Source organism: Pelobates fuscus, chromosome 10 (genome assembly GCF_036172605.1).
Source record: "Pelobates fuscus isolate aPelFus1 chromosome 10, aPelFus1.pri, whole genome shotgun sequence".
Lineage (NCBI taxonomy): Eukaryota > Metazoa > Chordata > Amphibia > Anura > Pelobatidae > Pelobates > Pelobates fuscus.
In genome coordinates, this window is record NC_086326.1 from 95,946,976 (window position 1) to 95,964,070 (window position 17,095).

At 38.4% G+C, this 17,095-nt stretch overlaps 1 protein-coding gene across 4 annotated transcripts in view; it reads left to right on the top strand.

Moving 5' to 3' along the window:
- Nucleotides 1-17,095, top strand: part of DLG5 (discs large MAGUK scaffold protein 5) — a 95,754-nt gene that overhangs the window by 34,547 nt on the left and 44,112 nt on the right. For 2 of the 4 annotated variants that reach the window (XM_063434200.1, XM_063434201.1), the window contains exons 4-14: nt 2,315-2,458; nt 3,750-3,933; nt 5,098-5,357; nt 5,836-6,148; nt 6,967-7,197; nt 7,377-7,561; nt 8,553-8,678; nt 11,127-11,259; nt 11,844-11,971; nt 12,258-12,445; nt 13,494-13,597. In XM_063434200.1, the coding sequence (XP_063290270.1) occupies nt 2,315-2,458; nt 3,750-3,933; nt 5,098-5,357; nt 5,836-6,148; nt 6,967-7,197; nt 7,377-7,561; nt 8,553-8,678; nt 11,127-11,259; nt 11,844-11,971; nt 12,258-12,445; nt 13,494-13,597 (1,996 nt within the window). The remainder of the gene's footprint in view (nt 1-2,314; nt 2,459-3,749; nt 3,934-5,097; nt 5,358-5,835; nt 6,149-6,966; nt 7,198-7,376; nt 7,562-8,552; nt 8,679-11,126; nt 11,260-11,843; nt 11,972-12,257; nt 12,446-13,493; nt 13,598-17,095) is intronic. The other 2 variants (XM_063434202.1, XM_063434203.1) reach the window with 1 other exon arrangement.

Sequence of the window (17,095 nt, forward strand, 5' to 3'; positions counted from 1 at the left end):
CTCATTGGAAAAAGTGGGAAGACAGGCGCACACTAACTAGCCCAGCGCACCTTCTGCTTCTGTTGGCTCTGTGAACAGTCTGGGAGGTATTTCTGCCCCCAATTCTAATAGTACTGGTGTCTATTAGAATCTGCAATTTATATGAACTGTAACAAACAGACTCCAAACACATAAAGCACTTTAGCAAACTGAAGTGTTTTGTGTCTGGAGTGTTCCTTTAAGTGTTACTGTTGCACACGACTAAAAAATGAATATCCCAAAGTTTGGGTTATGGTAACCTTATATTTTATCAGCTTCTGATTCAGTTGAAGGAAACCTCCAGTCTCCTAAAGTACTTTAGCTGCCTGAAAAGCATTAAGTTTTTATCTGAAAAGGGACAAACTTTCTATATTTATATTGTTGTTTGTGCGTGTGTGCTTTAAAGGGACGCAATATGTAGGAACCCTCCCAAACCAGGAATTTTCTAAAAGAAACATATGAAAGTCCTATATTAATTTGCTTTTGTAAAATTTTATATTTGTTAAATCTGCTTAATTGTAGTATACCTTTCAATTGTCAATTATTACGCACTTATTATCATGTTACATGTGTTCAATATTGGCCTACTAAGAGAAAAGTGGAATTTTCGATATCTTGGTCTTTCGCGTCTTTCTACTAATTGCCTTAAAACTGTAGGACATATTACAAAGACGTGTGACTTGAAGTGTGATACAAACACATTGTGTCCCTTCTGTTATCATTATGTATGTTTGGTTGTAAGTAACCGGCTGACTGTTCTGTAATGGGCTATATTGTAAATGGCTATATTGTTGTCTTTGATAAAAATTGAGCCACCTAGTGGTGGATTCTGGATTTGCTGCATGTAAGCTAAATCTGCTGCAGTTCTACTGATTGTCTTGGCTTTCTCTTTATTGATTATATACTGAAAAAGGAAATGGTCAGTCTGCTTTAGCACCTTTTCAAATGCTATAGTTTGACGAAAGAAAATGTAGAACGTTTACTAAACAAAGAGCTACTTCCATGAAGGTATGGAAGTACAAAATAATACATACAAAAGCTATAATTACAATACATATAATCTTTAATTTGAATTGCACATTATACCAAATCCCTATGCACAATTAACCCCTTAATGACACAACTTCTGGAATAAATGGGAATATATCCGTCGTCTGTCCTTGAGGGGTTAAATAACTTTTAGTATCACTCCAATGGCTATTTGAGAGTAAGATCACTGGCCACGTCAAGGCTCTTTAGGTGAGTCCTAATCTAACAAGTCACCTTGCTGTCTTCAGCCAACAGGTAAAAGTCTCCAACGAGACAGAGATGGGCATTTTTCTAAACCTCTACATAATTATTAACCCTTAATAAGGAACACATGGGCTGGGCAGCAGCACTGTAACATGGCTGTGTAATACAAAAGCAAATAAAAACATACAAAAATAAGCTCTGTGCTCAAACTCCCACTACTCCTGGGCGGCAACTATGACTATTGTACACTTCAGGCCCAATGCTTAAAATAATATAACAAAAGTTTGTTTGAGCAGTCATCTTAACAACTTTGCAGAAGATGTGCGTGTTGACTAACTCCGCCCCTTTGGAAGCTGATTGGTTGTCACTGCTTTAGCAGGGGGAGTAAAACGAAATCAGGCAGTGAAGACCGTGAAGTAATTGGGTATTTTTCCTGACCTGACCCTGAACGCAGCTTTATTTAAATAAACTGTTTAAATGTTTAACAGAAATGCCTAAAAACTAACCCTAATGTAAACATACAGCTGCAGGGTTAACCCTAGATGGACCTGGCACCCAGACCACTTCATTGAGCTGAAGTGGTCTGGGTGCCTATAGTGGTCCTTTAATGTTAAATCTACACAGGTGACATCCATATTCTCATGACAAACACTCCCCAGCTCACAGACCTGTTTTACTATTTATTTATTTTTTAAGTGCAAATCCTTAAAAGTACAAATTCTTTGCTACTGGCAACATTTTATTTACTGTGTGGTCAGTAATTTTAAATGTACGATTGTGAATTCAAATGTGAAACGTGTAAGCTGTAAATGGCAATCTATTTTGAGAACACTCACAATTGAAATTTCAAGACTTAAAGCCTTAATTCTTTAAGAATCTATAACGATATTACTGAACCTGAAATGTTAGTCATCCATTGTGCACTGTTTATATTCAGGTCAGGGTTGATGTTATTGTGTGGGGATTGTGTTCTCAAGTTATACCAGTCTCTTTCTTTTTAATAATTAACACTGCTCTTTTTAAGTACATCAAGACTTCCTCTTCTCTCTCCTTTTGTCAAAAGGCCGAGTCCCAAACTCACTCCAGATTATGAACGGCTGAAGATCCAATGTATGAAAGCGATGGCTGAGCTGGAGGCATTGCAGAGTCAGCACTCCAAGGCCCTAAAGAAGTGTGAAGAGGCTGCAAAGGAAGCAGACTTCTATCAGTAAGTCCAGATTGTCTGTTCTCTGGAGGCAGACTCTAAGCACTATAACCACTTCATCTCATTAAAGCCATTGTATCTGCAGCCGCTGGTATGCCCCTTAGTTCAGTGTTGAATCATTCTTGAATGGTTTAAGACTGAGTGTCCCCAAAGCGCCCAGCCTTGGCCCCTCGTTGCTTCTTGGTCTAATGTTTCTACTTTAGTCCGAGCAGCGATGGGTGCCAATGATTCACTAAAAGAGTGAGCTGACCTCTCACCATTGATGGTGTGGTAAAGGCAGAGTGTAGCCTCTACTGTAGGCAAACCTCCAATGGGAGCCGGGCTGCAGGCAGTTTAGTACTAAACTTCTCTAAAATCATTTTTAGAGTGCTGCAGACTCCGGGCACCTTAACCACTTTAATGAGATTAAGTGGTTTTTTTTGTGCCTAGAGTGTCCCTTTAATGGACAAGGTGAAAAACTTCTTGAGAAATGAATTAACTTAATGCAGTTTTACTGGTTGTAATAATTATGTTTTTTCTTTGTCAACCACAACATGTTTTTGATTGCTACATAAAGTATTCTGTCCACATTGTAGTTTCATAATTTATTTATTTATTTTAAATTGTTAAAGCCTTGTGCTGCAATTTTTTTTTCTACTCAATACCCCATAATGACAATACAAAAAAATGTTTTTTACACCATTGAAAATACATTAATACATTTATAATATATAATTTGTTTTAAAAAAACCAAAAAAAAACTGAAATGTCATATTGACGTAAGTATTCAGACCCTTTACTCACTATTATTTGAAGCATCTTTCGCAGTGATTACATTCTCAAGTCTTTTTGGATTTAGGTCTTTTCTGCTATTCATCTTTGCATCTCAAGCTTTGCCAGATTGGATGGGGACGGTCAGTAGACAGCCATTTTTGTGTCTCTCCAGAGATCTGTGATTGGGTACAATTCCAGGCACTTTCTGGGCCATCCAAGGACGTTCACTTAGTTGTCCCTAAGACACTCTTGCAATGTCTTGGCTATGTGCTTAGTGTTATTGTATGGTTGAAGGGTAATCCTTTGGCCCAGTCTGAGGTCCTGAGTGCTTTGGAACAGCTTTTCATTAAGAATCTCAATGTATTTCGATGCATTCAGCTCAGATAAGTTCAGTCAACCCTTGCCAGTCTCCCAGTCCCTGCCACTGAAAACCACCTCCAAAGCATGATGCTACTTCCACTATGCTTCATTGTTGGAATTGTATTATTCAATTGAAGTGGACAAAACCTTTATAGTTTTGATACTTTTATATCTTCTCAAGCACCCTGCACAGCCGTGTCCTTGGTGATCAGACTCAACTGCAGGAGGATAGCGAGGGTCTCCGCAGGAAACACTCCCAGCTTCAACGAGAGTTCACACATTTGCAACAGTCCTGTCAAGACCTCAAGAGGATGCATGAAGCTGATCAAAAGGAAATCTCGGAACTACGCCGGCAACAGCAACTGGTAATTATACCTTTTTTTTTTTTTTTTTCTTCTTTTTTTTATAGCTTCCTCAAGTCCTAGAAGTCTTTCTAATCATTCACCAGTGAGAGTCCTGCTAAGACAAATTGAACCAGGTTACTCTACTTAATAACAACATAACACATGGAAACATTCATTTTGGCAAATAAAGTCATGAAACAAAAAAAAAAAAAATCTTCACAATGTACAGGTGTAACCATATGCAAGTTTTAATGAGCACTGTGCAGGTTTTTTCCATCTGACATAAAAATGTGGCTTCACAGTAGCAATGATGTTGGCTAATGTTTCTAATAGCTTTTTGACGTAAATGGGCATGCCATCCACGGAGGTATTAGTAAGAGGGAGAACATAAACAAGGACAGTCTCTGTGTCTCTCTTACTTGAGTGGATTACTAGTAACTAGGTTAACAAATTTCCTTCTTGCAAAATAGGTTTGTAATAATCCATAAATTCAGGATGTCCGTTTTTTTTTTTTTTTTTTTTTTCTGGTTATAAAGAAAGCTTATGGGTACATTTTAATATGTGCCTTAAGGATATATGTAGCAAGATATGGGGCTAATGCATAATAAAATAAATATACATTTCTATGTAAGAACTCAATTAATTAATGTGTGTATGTGCATAAACTTGTGAATGAGTGGGTATCCAGATTTTTTTCATGTAGTCTTTCAGGCCCATGTGTTTTCAAATGGCTAGTAAGTAGGGCTAGCTCCATTATCATATTTAATGCCTGCATTATTTAATAATGTCCATTTCAATTAGCAGTATTAGACCATAAGGGAGCAGAAAAAAAACTTAAAACTAAATATATGCCATCAATTAAGTGATAAGACCCCCCAGGCATTATTGTTTGTGTAAAATAGTTGGCTAGTAATGTTTGGATGCAACAGGCAAAATACTCAATATTGGAAAGCTCCCAAATTAAATGTTGATCAATAAATGTACAATGGAGTTTAGTTAGAAGTGGAGGATTTTAGCTGATTATGGCCATAGGCACGTGGGGAAAGAGATAAGTTGGGAAGGAGAGAAAAAAGTCCACTGTCGTCGAACTCCTGCAAATTCCAATCATATTATATATAATGTTGGGGTGTATGGGACTTTTTTTTTTTTTTTTTTTATATATAATATATTTATTGTCCCTGACAGGTTGTGAATCAGAATGGTTCCTCTGAAGTAATCAACAAGTTGTATGATACGGCTTTGGACAAGCTGGAAGGTGTGAAGCAAGATTACGATTCTCTACGTAGACAGTACAATGAGAAAGTATCTAGTCATAACTTGGACTTGGGCAGGCTGGAGCAGAGCGAGGAAGAAAAGCGGAGCCTGCAAAAACAACTAGAGGGGCTACTGAAACAGAGAGAGAACGCCATGCATCTTCAGCATCAATTCTCTTCTTCTATGAGAAGGTAAATGCCATGTGCGAGGTGGCTAGTTTGAATAGGTGAGGAGGGTCCACCTATGATCAGAATGCACTAGGATGGAGTAACTGCTCAGTAAACACTACTGAATATAACTGGTAATTGGAAAAGTGGACATTTGGACTACATCTCCCATGATACTTTGGCAGCATTATAGCTGTAAGATGAAGGTTGCCTACCCCTGCTCTAGTGGTAATTACAGTAGGACGCAATGAGAATTGAAAGTGAATTTCAAATTTAAGACCAGAGTAGCTGATTGGAAAGCATAGGGGACATAGATAGTGTTTTCCAGTTTGGCTAATTTGACCTTTTAAATTTGAAATTCACTTTGAATTCTCAGTTTAGTGAATAACCATGACAGTCTATTCAGGGAAAAAATATTGACCTTTAAATGAAAAGATTATGAACTTTAAATAATCTTATGTTTATTTTGAACCGTAAATGACCATGGTATGCCTCCCCATAGGTATGATTCCATTCAGCAGGAACTGAACAAGGCCACCTTGCAGAACAAAGAGTTGCAAAGGGAGATGGAAAGGTTGCAGGCCGAAGCTACACGATTTAAGACCATGCAGCTGAAAGCTGCCAAGGAAGCTGAGAAGTACAAGGAAGAAAGAGACTCTGTGTTCAATGAGTACCGTCTAATAATGAGCGAACGAGACCAGGTTATCAAGGAAGTGGACAAGATGCAAACAGAACTGGAGCTGGCGCAAGGGAGATTAAAAAATACTTCTAGTGAGAACAGAGTGGCGAGTGAGGAGATGGAAGCTCTTAGACAGGTAATTAGTAGTGGGCATTGAAAAGGGTATCCGGAGAAAATAGGTAGGGATCTCTGATAGAAATGTCACCTCGATCTTGGTTTCTTCATCCTTGAGTGGATTGATTCATCTATTCGTAAAAGAATAGGCAACAAATATAGAATGGTTTGAATTAAGAATAAATGAAACTGTAGGTTGGAGACCTGGTGTAAATGTATAAAAGATGTGTTTTTATTCCATTCTCCTAACTTGTACATTTAGCGATGTAGCCGTTTTCAGATGATGTGAAGTAATAGATTGGTTGTCAAAGATAGTGTTTTAAAAAAAAAAAAAAAAAAAATTGTACATTTTAATTAGGATTTGGGATTTTAGAAATGTTTTACTATTGTTACACAAAGTGATGGTTATTCTTAAATCCAGACCCAGAATTATCTAATGACAATAGGGGTAGAATGAAAGCCAAGATATGGTTCTGTTTATCTGGTTTTTAACAAATCAACAAGAGTAGAGTAAATACGATATGGGAAAGAAGCCAATAGGACCTCCCTAGGGTTTGGTTGTTAAATCTAAGATGGTATAAGCAATGGAAGTTAGTTTGTTCCCAGTGGCATTGGAAAGGCAATGTGAAATGCATGTTACAATGAAATGAAGATATTTCATTGTGTGTGTTTTATGTATACTTTGTGACTGTATATATTGTTATTCAGTTCACATTTGGTTGAAGAGAACTCGCCATGTGTGGATGTTTAATATATGTACACATTTGTGGATTAAAAGGGTGAGGCTGAATGGAAAGATGTTAACAGATAATATCTGCCACCTTTCTGTTGTACCTCCAGGAGCTTAACTCTGCCCTAGTAGAGCGTGACAGAGCGATCTTTGAGAGGAACGAGCTATTAGAGAAGTATTGCCATGAAGTGAAGGACAAGGCAGAGGCCCAAAAGGAATTGGACCAGGCGTGTAAAGACATAGAGACTGTGAAGGAAGAGCGCGATGTGGCAAGGAAAGAGAGGACAGAAGCCATTATACAGAGGGACCATCTTCTGAGAGAGTACTACCAAGCCAGACAGGTATTTTTTAAATATAACTTAGAGGGAGTACATATGTGGCATTTTGTGAGTTAGTAATTTTCAGAGGATAAAAATTATAGTTAGAACTGTTTCTTAAGAAGAAGGGAAAAACACAACAGACATTTTTAAGTAAATACTTCTCAACACTGATATATACTTTTTTTCCCCTAACCTCTTAGATTCAAGATTCTGCCACTCTTGACATGGAGAGAGCCAACAAGGAGATAGAGGTCCTAAGAAAGCAGTATGAGGCAATGAGTCATGAACTCAAGGAGGCCACCCAGGAGGCTGAGGTTGCCAAATGTCGGAGAGACTGGGCTTTCCAGGAGAGGGACAAGATTGTAGCAGAAAGAGAAAGCATTAGGTAAGTGGACAAACTTCCAAATCCTGTGTTTCCTTGATGTAGTCTCTGGCTTACTGAATGAAATGTCATGAGACTTGGCAATCACCCCAAAACATGACCGCATATTGATCAGTTTACTTTGGTTTGTACAAAGGGAGTGTGGCAGCAAATGTAGAGGATCAATCTTGCTTCAAAGTTGATTTGTAACGGTCTTGAACTCCTTGAGGAAGAAGTTTTTTACCACTTTTCCACTAGACCAGTCATTGTGAGCCTCATTGGGAGCCTAATATACTTGTATAACTATTGACTTTGAGTAAAAGAGATGACCAGTAGATATAGACTTAATTACATGAGATAGACCACTACCGTTACAGTAATCATTTAGAGAAGCTCCAACCTTTTTTTATATTCACTGTCACATTGTTTTGTAAGTTATATAAGCAATGCATGAGTTTCTGAACAATGTTAATTAAATTTGTTGCTTTTATATACACATTTTCATAAGAAATTTTTCAAAGACACTGAAAGTTTGTTCCTTTAAAAAAGGGGAGGACTTGCAAAGGCAGAAAATACAGAAATAAATGCATGCATGCTCTCATTGGAGATACATCTACTAAATTACTGATTTGATTTTTAGCCAATGGCATGTTGCTATCATTTGTTTTTTCGGGACAAATTATATATCACATAATACCTTTTTAAATGCATATTTTCTATTCCTACTTGCGTGTTATATGCTCCAGCTTAAACCATGACCTTCTATTATAATATTTATGCCTCACTCTTTAATACTCAATACAATCGGCTTCAAGATTCCACTGTCCTAGTCTTGAATTTGGCATCATTGGCCTGACCTTATAAGCAAGCATTCCTATTGACACAGAATTTCTCATTGGATAGATGGGGCCAGAATGTAATACTCTGCACACCTCGGTGATATGAGGAATTTGTATGTGACAGTAGGGTAGTCCTATGTCACCCTGCTTTTTGTTCTAACTTTTATTCTCGGCAGGACCCTATGTGACAACTTACGACGAGAGCGGGATCGAGCCGTCAGTGAACTGGCTGAGGCCTTGAGGAACCTGGACGACATGCGCAAGCAGAAAAATGATGCTACGCGAGAGCTGAAGGAACTAAAGTAAGCTCTATTTCCTTGATGTGTTGTAAATAGTTATGATGACTTCACAAACATTTGGAACCATCCTTTGAAACGAGTAGGTGTTACGCACATCCTAGCTTGATAATATGGAGCATTGAGAAAAGCAGTTAGAAAAACTTTGCTGTGAACCCTTTGGGATTTACCAGGATTTTTGTGTTGATTACAAATGAAGTGGACTCTATGTGTTCAATAAAAGTATAAAAAGTACGTCTATATGTCTTTTATTAGCATAGTCAGGTTGTGTTTGCCTATAATTACGACTTGGATGATGCTCATTACACATTGCCTGAGTAATAAATGCAGAGATTCAGTTAATTCCAAAGTGTTCACAAATTTTCTTTACTTTTATTTTTCTTATTTTTCAATAAAAGTTTGAGATTTTTAACATGACAGAAATAGAGAGATACACATATATGTAAAACATCAGGAGTTTGTTAGGCAAGATGATGATGTAAATTTCCAATGGCCATTAAAACACGTGACCAACCAATTCAATAATGTATAACATAGACCATGTTGTGAGTTGTAGAGATAGCTTTGTGTGATTATTGAATCACTAATGCGTATTAAAAACTTTATACTGATGTGCTTTATGCAGTTGTCTTCCTGTGCTACCCCATGTTATTTTACATTAAAATCTAATAAAATTTATGTTAAAAAAACAAAAAAATGAGAATTAGACAACACTAAGATCTGCTGAGCAGAATGGAGGAAAAAACTCAGAAAAGCGTAAGCAAAAGAGAGACCTACTGAAGAACAAACGCAAACCAATTTTGTCCCAATGCCCTCTCCCATCCCCCACACAATCAACTGTGAACGGGTTCCTTTGCCGCTAGGATTCAACAATGCCTGAATATTCTTTAGGTTATTGTAGAATTCCTCCCACATTCCCCAATGTTTATCTAATGATTTCATAGTATCTGCTGCTGACTGTGCCATGCGTTCCCATGAGTTATTGAGGATGTTGGCAGCAGTGGGGACTTTAAGGTCCCTCCAAAAAACAGATTAAGGCTTGTTTGGTTGCTAGGAAAATGTGACGGTTAAAGATTTTCTTTACTCTTGGTAGCTCATTGTGAAAATGTGTAAAAGGTATTCCTCAAGGCATAGGGATGTGTCAATCTGTGTTCCTTTAGAAGAAAGGGTGAAGACTGTGGTTCACAGAGACTGGAGTTTAGGACAGCTCCACCAAATATGCTTATAAGAGCCAACCAGACCACACTCACGCCAACATAGAGGTGATTGGCTAGTGTGAATGTGAGCCAAATTTTGTATAGTAGCTCCAAACGGGATGAATTCTATGTCAGGCCTCTGAGGCATTAGGGTGAACGGCCCCACACTTAATCTGTAAACATGATTTATGATTCCCTTTTCCCCGCGAATTCTGTAATGAGAAATACCCCACTGAGCGTTCCCAAACATTTGGTTATATTAATTGATGCCTTTCCTGCCATAAATAGCTGTTGTGGTTATTAAAGTAGTGCATGGAGGGCACGGGTGCCCAAAAGGTTGATACCCAGGTGTTGTAGAACTACAACTCCTTTGATGCCTTGCATGCCTTTAAAATGACAAAGCATCATGGAAGTTGTAATTTTAAAACATCAGATCTACCAGTTTGGGCACCCCTGATGTAGGGTATAAGATTCTAAATTTATCGTATTGTTGGCTAGGTAGTGTCTGATTTGAAGATATATAAAAAAGTCTTGGGAAGGGAGATCTTAATCATGTTGTAATTCTTGAAAGGAACGTAGGGATAGGTTGTGGGTGTGTTAGCAGTAAACTGGTATAAGTTTAGGCAAATGCGAGTTGTACTTTCCAACAGCTTGAGAGAGCACTGAGTAGAGGGTAATAAAATTGGTATGAGCGAGGCGTACGCTAAGTAATAAACAAATGACTGATCCTCTATGGGTGTACCAGAGAGCACAAACTCGATTAAATTAATTTTTTTTTTTTTTAAATAAATAATTATTTTTTTTATTCTTGCATATGTACATATAAAGTGACAAATTTTAAATTCTCCCACTGATGAAATTCATTGTAAAGTGATCCTCTCATCCACGTTTTTTCCAGTGTGTATATATCCTGCTGGGAACATTTCTAGCAGATGTGTGTATATATATCACTTTAAGTTTGCTTCCCTCACATACTGCACCCAGACTTTCTTCTCCCCAATAGATGTAGACCATGGATATCAAAATATTACTATACTTTTGCCTGTGAATACGTATAATAATATTAGACTTGGCAGATGCACTTTAATTCTATCCTGTGTTTTAGTCTTGGTGTGCAGCGTAAATTGAAATATGCTTGGCAACAGAGCTTGCAAATGAACTGATTTAATGAGAGAATCCAATAATATGTAGGATCTGCTCTTGCCTGTTTGAAAAGTTTTATGTGCCTGTCTCTATCTTCTGTTTAATCGCCTGATAGGGAGAAGATGGACAATCGGATTGAGAAAGAAGCACGGTTCCGGCAGCTCATGGCCCACAGCTCACATGACTCTGCCATTGACACAGACTCTCTCGAGTGGGAGACAGAAGTTGTAGAGTTTGAGAGGGAAAGGGTGAGTGACATCATATTTAATACAACTTAAGGAACACTTCAGGCTTCCAAATAATCCTTGAAAAAAATCATAAACAATATATACCCCACTGGAAGGTCCAAGAAGTGACAATCTCAAAGACAATCTCATGTTTCCATGTTTGAAGTGTCTTTCATTACCCAGAAACCACTGTGCAGTACAACTGCTCTACACGTTGTTCTATTGAAAGCTGTAAAAGAGTCTGTACAGTAAACTTGGGACTTGTCCAGAATGACTCTTTATGTATTTGTATTGGTCTTGACATCACACAGTAATTTTCTCAAGGAGTATATCTGTAATAATAAAAGTATCTTGATATATCTTCATAGAGTGTAAGCTTGTTTGAGCTGAGTCTTTTTCACCTGTTGACTCTGGTGATTTTTATATGTCAAATACTTATCAAATATCCCATTTCTATAACTGTAAAGCGCAGTGCAATATGTTGGCGCTATATAAATGTGTAATATTAGTTTGTGTTTTGAGTTTTCTCCGAGTATTGAAATAAAATCTGACGAAGAGGTGAGATGGGAATAGTTTGCAATGTTTCACTTGTTACTCTGTCACAGGAGGATATGGATCTTAAAGCTTTGGGCTTTGACGTGGCTGATGGTGTAAACGAGGCCTTCTTTCCTGGGGACAGTGGTATATTTGTGACGAAGGTGGACAAAGGCAGCGTCGCTGATGGTCGACTAAGGTAGAAACATGGATTTTGACACCAGATAAAAACCATTTGAGTTATCCAGTCTGCCAGTTTTGCTATGGTTTTTAGCTCAGAACAGTACCTGCAGCTTTCTATGACTCTACCTCTTGTGTTTTAAAGTTGTCCATCCTGTAGAAAACAGTTTCATTGAAGAGATAGATATTTCATGTCATCTTAATCCAGTTCTGCCCTGATGCATGTATATTTACATCCTTTCTCTCTTAATGCCTATTCTGCTCTAATGTTAACTGGTGGGAGTTTTGGCTGTCCCACTTTGCAGAGTAAATGACTGTCTGTTGAAGATTAATGACGTGGACCTCACTAACAAGGATCGCAAGCAGTTGATTAAAGCTGTGCTGAGTGGAGGAGACGTTATCAATATGGTTATTCGGAGAAGGAAATCCTTGGGGAGTCGTGTTATAACCCCTCTGCACATCAATCTGGGGAGCCAGAAAGGTCTGGAGTCTGGTAAACGCTACAGTAATTAATAAGACCGGAGTGTACCAGAGTATTTCACTGTAAAAGATTGCACAGTCCAAGAGACTTGTCTAAATATATGTAAATATAGATTTGTAGACAGATGGGTATCTGAAATAATTGGTGAAGAGTTGAGAAGGGAAGCTTTTTTTATTTTACATTTTTTTTTAACTTAATCACAAATTTAATATGGAGTTAATTTGTATGTAGAAATTATACTGCTCCAAATCCCTGTAAATGTATTTAATATTCTTCAAATAGCCAAATTATTGTGAGATGCTGAAAAATCACCAGGGATTTTTTTTGTTTGTTTAAAAAAAAAAAAAAAAAATAAGCACTTTAGCTTCTTTAGAATCTCTTTGATGAGTTAGCAGCAAGTATATTTTTGAAGAGCATTGCTCTGCAGGCATGTCTTATAAGATTGTGTTCAAAGAAAGATCATATTACACTGATCCAATCTAAAAAAAAAATGGTAATTTTCCTTTTTATGGCAGTCTTCCCTTTAGCTTGATACGTTTGATAAAGCTAAAAATAACTAATGTGGCACCAAGATGTAACAATGAAAATTGTATAATAAAGAGAAAAGTGTGCGTTCCAAGTCTACACCTAAACTTGTACTGCAATCCCCTGGACTGCTAGATTCAAAGAAACCTGTCCAACTGGCTTGGGTACTGATTTCAAAAACAGAGGTGTAATTAGTGTCTCATTGTTTTTTTTCTTGCTCTTTGTAGAATCCTAGAAGTAAGGGAAAATTAATTAACAACACCATTATCTGATTTATTTTTCTTTATCTCTAAAAAGAAATTCAATTGAATCTGTTTGTTCAGTTTGTAGACCGCAAAATTAACACTTTTTTTTTTTTTTTTAAGGCTGGTTTTATTTTTTTCTGTGTTTAATGTTAGATCCATATAACATTTATATATTGTGTGTAGATATTTTTAATTAGAATGTTAGTTTAAATTTGCATTCTATTTGCGTATTGCATTACATATTCCGTTACGGTCAATTTATGGTTTATCTGTTTTTCTCTATTTCACAGACAGTGGGATATCTTTAGAGAGTGGATTTATAGTGGCCGCAGTGGTTCCTGGGAGCCCTGCTGCTAAGGAAGGATCCCTTGTACCCGGTGACAGAGTAGTCGCTGTAAGTAAATCAAAGCTATATATACATTTTCCATTTTGTTTTTCTTCCTCCTAGATACTGGATATGTAGAGGAAGACATTTATTTTAACTCGTCACATTCATCTTTTAATGTATATAGTACCTAGAGATGTAATTTTTTTTTTTTTTTTTTTTTAATATTTATTTCCTCATCTGATGCACAGTATAATGAGGGAGCTAATTTACTTTTCTTTGGAAAAGCAAGTTCTGATTAGCCAATGCAGCATTTGAGTCTTCTAATTTAAATATATATTAATATGGAAGAAACCGTAACAAGTTCAAAAAGAGTAAGAAAAAAGTGGGTTAATACTTCATGTATACCTTTTATTTGGTGCATCTACTAAAATAATAATAAATATACATTTGTGGTCGGTTAATATCGTATAGTGAAGTACCTTGTGATTGGAATTAAGTCGGTGTGGTGTGCCGGAACCGACGTAGAGGGTAGGCCTGAAAAAGAGGGCCCCCCTGAATGAATTGTATAAGAGGGAGAGGTGGGTGGGGTGAACAGCGTGCGTACGGCAGGTAGGAAGGGGGGAGTAGCGTTTATATGGAACGCTTAACTCCTCCCACAAATACAGGCCTTACGGCCTTAAAACTTGTGGTCGGTTAATATCGTATAGTGAAGTACCTTGTGATTGGAATTAAGTCGGTGTGGTGTGCCGGAACCGACGTAGAGGGTAGGCCTGAAAAAGAGGGCAAAAGGAAATGCCAGAAAAACACACTTATAGCACTATATAAAATCCATGTCTTGCTACTCCTGCGTTGGGAATGTTCCTGTATAATATATAGCCGAATCCTAGTGCCTCTAATGTTTGTTCCGGCGTACTGCTACTGGATGTCGTTCTTATAGAATGGATGTGAAAATAGCAGCTAGTGGTCCTACTTACTCTAATGACGGAATGTGAATGTAGAATCGTATTTAGAAGTAGATAGGGAGTGATTAGTAGGTTAAGTGTCTCGATTGTCTGGTTCGAACGTTGATTTGACGCGGTGTAGTGTTTGTACCTTCTTAAATTTCCTTGGGGAGACATGACTTACCTGTCTGATTAGTTGTGATCGTGGAGTTGTAGGGTTCCCGAACCCTTGTATGGTTGCAGGCACATAGATTTAAGACCTGGTTGTGTGGCGCGAATGCTGTTTTTTTGGGAGTCTGATACTGCCCGGTATTCCCATCTGTGTACGTACGTTACTGTGAAGCGATAAACCAATTATCTTTGATATCTTGTGTAAAAAAAATGGGGTATGGTTGAAAGGCTTGTCAGAAACGTGTATGTCAGTTCGGAATAGTGCGATCATGTACGTATGAAGGTTTGAATAAAAGGTGGCAAAAATGTAGAAAAGACTACAGGGTGATCAGTATGTCTGTGGAAGTCCTGCTCCACTGCTTCTTGGAAGAATGTCACTATTCTGTTATATGTATCTTAGAGCAAACGAATAATGTTCTAGGTGATAACTTGTGTCGAGCCCCAACAGCCGAGTGACCGGAAGGGGATGCCAAAATGCAGATTATGCCTGAGAGATGTGAGTTGGGTGAGGTACGAGACTGAGCGACTCATGGATAGTCGGCCCTAATAGACACGAAAATGCTGCAATCCCTCGTCTGACGCTGCGTATGTAGGACATCCTGAAAAAGAACATGACAACAACAATGAACTCAAACAACAACAATATGGTTAAGTAAAATAGAACTGGCTGGCTAACTAGTGCCGAAGCGAAAAAGCTCACTACCCCGTGACAAGTGAGGCCCTGCTAGTAGCCAAGCGGCTGGTGAGAGGCTCTACCTATGATTTGGGCGTGGGGCTCGAGCCACTAGCGTGGTGGCGGGGTGGTGGCCTCTCGGTGACAGTAAAGATCCAAAACGTGTGGCCGTGTCAGGTGAGGCCCTAACTATAAACCCGATAGGTGGGTGAATGCGAGGCACTAACTATGATTTGGGCCGAGGGGCGAAAATCTCCGTGTTGAGATTGGGGAGTTGGCCTCGCGGGACCAGCTACGTTGTACAGCTAAGGCCAGCTCCTAACCCTAGATAGCCAGTTCTCTGACCCTAGATGGGGGCTTGATAAGGGGGCAACGTAACGTGCTTGGAAACCCAAGTTGTAGTAAATGATAGGTACCCGGATATTCCCAGATAGAGACAGCGGAAAAGAAGGGAGAGAAAGGAGGAAGAAAGAAGAAGGAACTGAAGTCGAGGGAAGAAAATTAATGTGCAGTATAGTGAAGTACTATGGAGATATAGCTGATAGTGCAGTATCGATAGACCCTGAGGGTGCTGAAGATTCTCGTGATGGTTACAATAGAAGCCTGAAAGGAGATGAATGAAGGCGTTGTGCCAATAAAACGTCGTAGCAGCTGACGGAGAGAGGAGGGTGAAATTAGCAAGGTAGTGAGTGACAAAACGATTGTTACGGGTAATGAGTACGAATGAAGAGTTGTGGAGTGGAGCCGTGGCCTGACGAGGCAAGGCAGGAATCAAGCCCCCGTACCCCAAACATGAAACAACGTGGCCTAGTAGAGGCAGTTGTTTGGAAACACAATGAAACCAAAACCTGATAGAAACAGGTGAAAACGTATAACAAAGGCCAATTGTGTAACAATTGTAGGAAATGTGAACGAAAACACATTTATACCAGATAGAAACAGGCGGCAATAGCGAACCAGTAATTGTCTACTGCTAGCAGATGACAAAATGAAACAAATAGTAATTGTGTTTGATGGTTCGATACCCCATCGTGTAACAACGTGGCCCTGTCGAGGCAGTTGTTTGAAATGTGGACGAAACCAAATGGTACCTGATAGAAATAGGCGACAATAGCGAACTAGTGATTGTCTAATGGTAACAAATGACAGAAAGCAACATAAATAGAAATTAGCGGGGAATGTCAAATGGCGGTAACGCCTGAACCTGAGGTAATGCGATACATGTATAACAGGAGTTGCACAAGCGGCAGCGTAATCTGGGAGACAAAATAATCCAACATACACAGTGTTTAGTTAGTTAGATTAACTTGACCCAATAAAACAGTACATGCGTCAGGCATTGAGTGGTATTACATGGGATGCACCAATAGCAGAACACCATTTACAACCTGAAAACAGGACGGTAGAGAAGCTACATATTGTACAGAATAAAACAGGCAAATACCATCAAACCACTAGGTGGAGATACCAGCCGAATAACCTAGGTCTGTGCACTGATACATGAAAACATAATGGAAAGTATGCCCAAATCTCCAAATTAGTAATATGAAAGGTAAAGTCAAGACTTGCATGACTAACGTAAAACAGAGTTGCTTAGTGTACATTTACAGAGATGAGTTATTAATGCTGCCCTTAAATTGACGTATATCGTATAAAATGGATTGCAAGCCAATTGATTCATACCCCCAACCGTTACTGATTCGTATTTAATTCCCTAGTCACTTTTAACCAAGGGCAAATAGCACCACATCACAGAGATCAAGAACCTATTTAACTAGT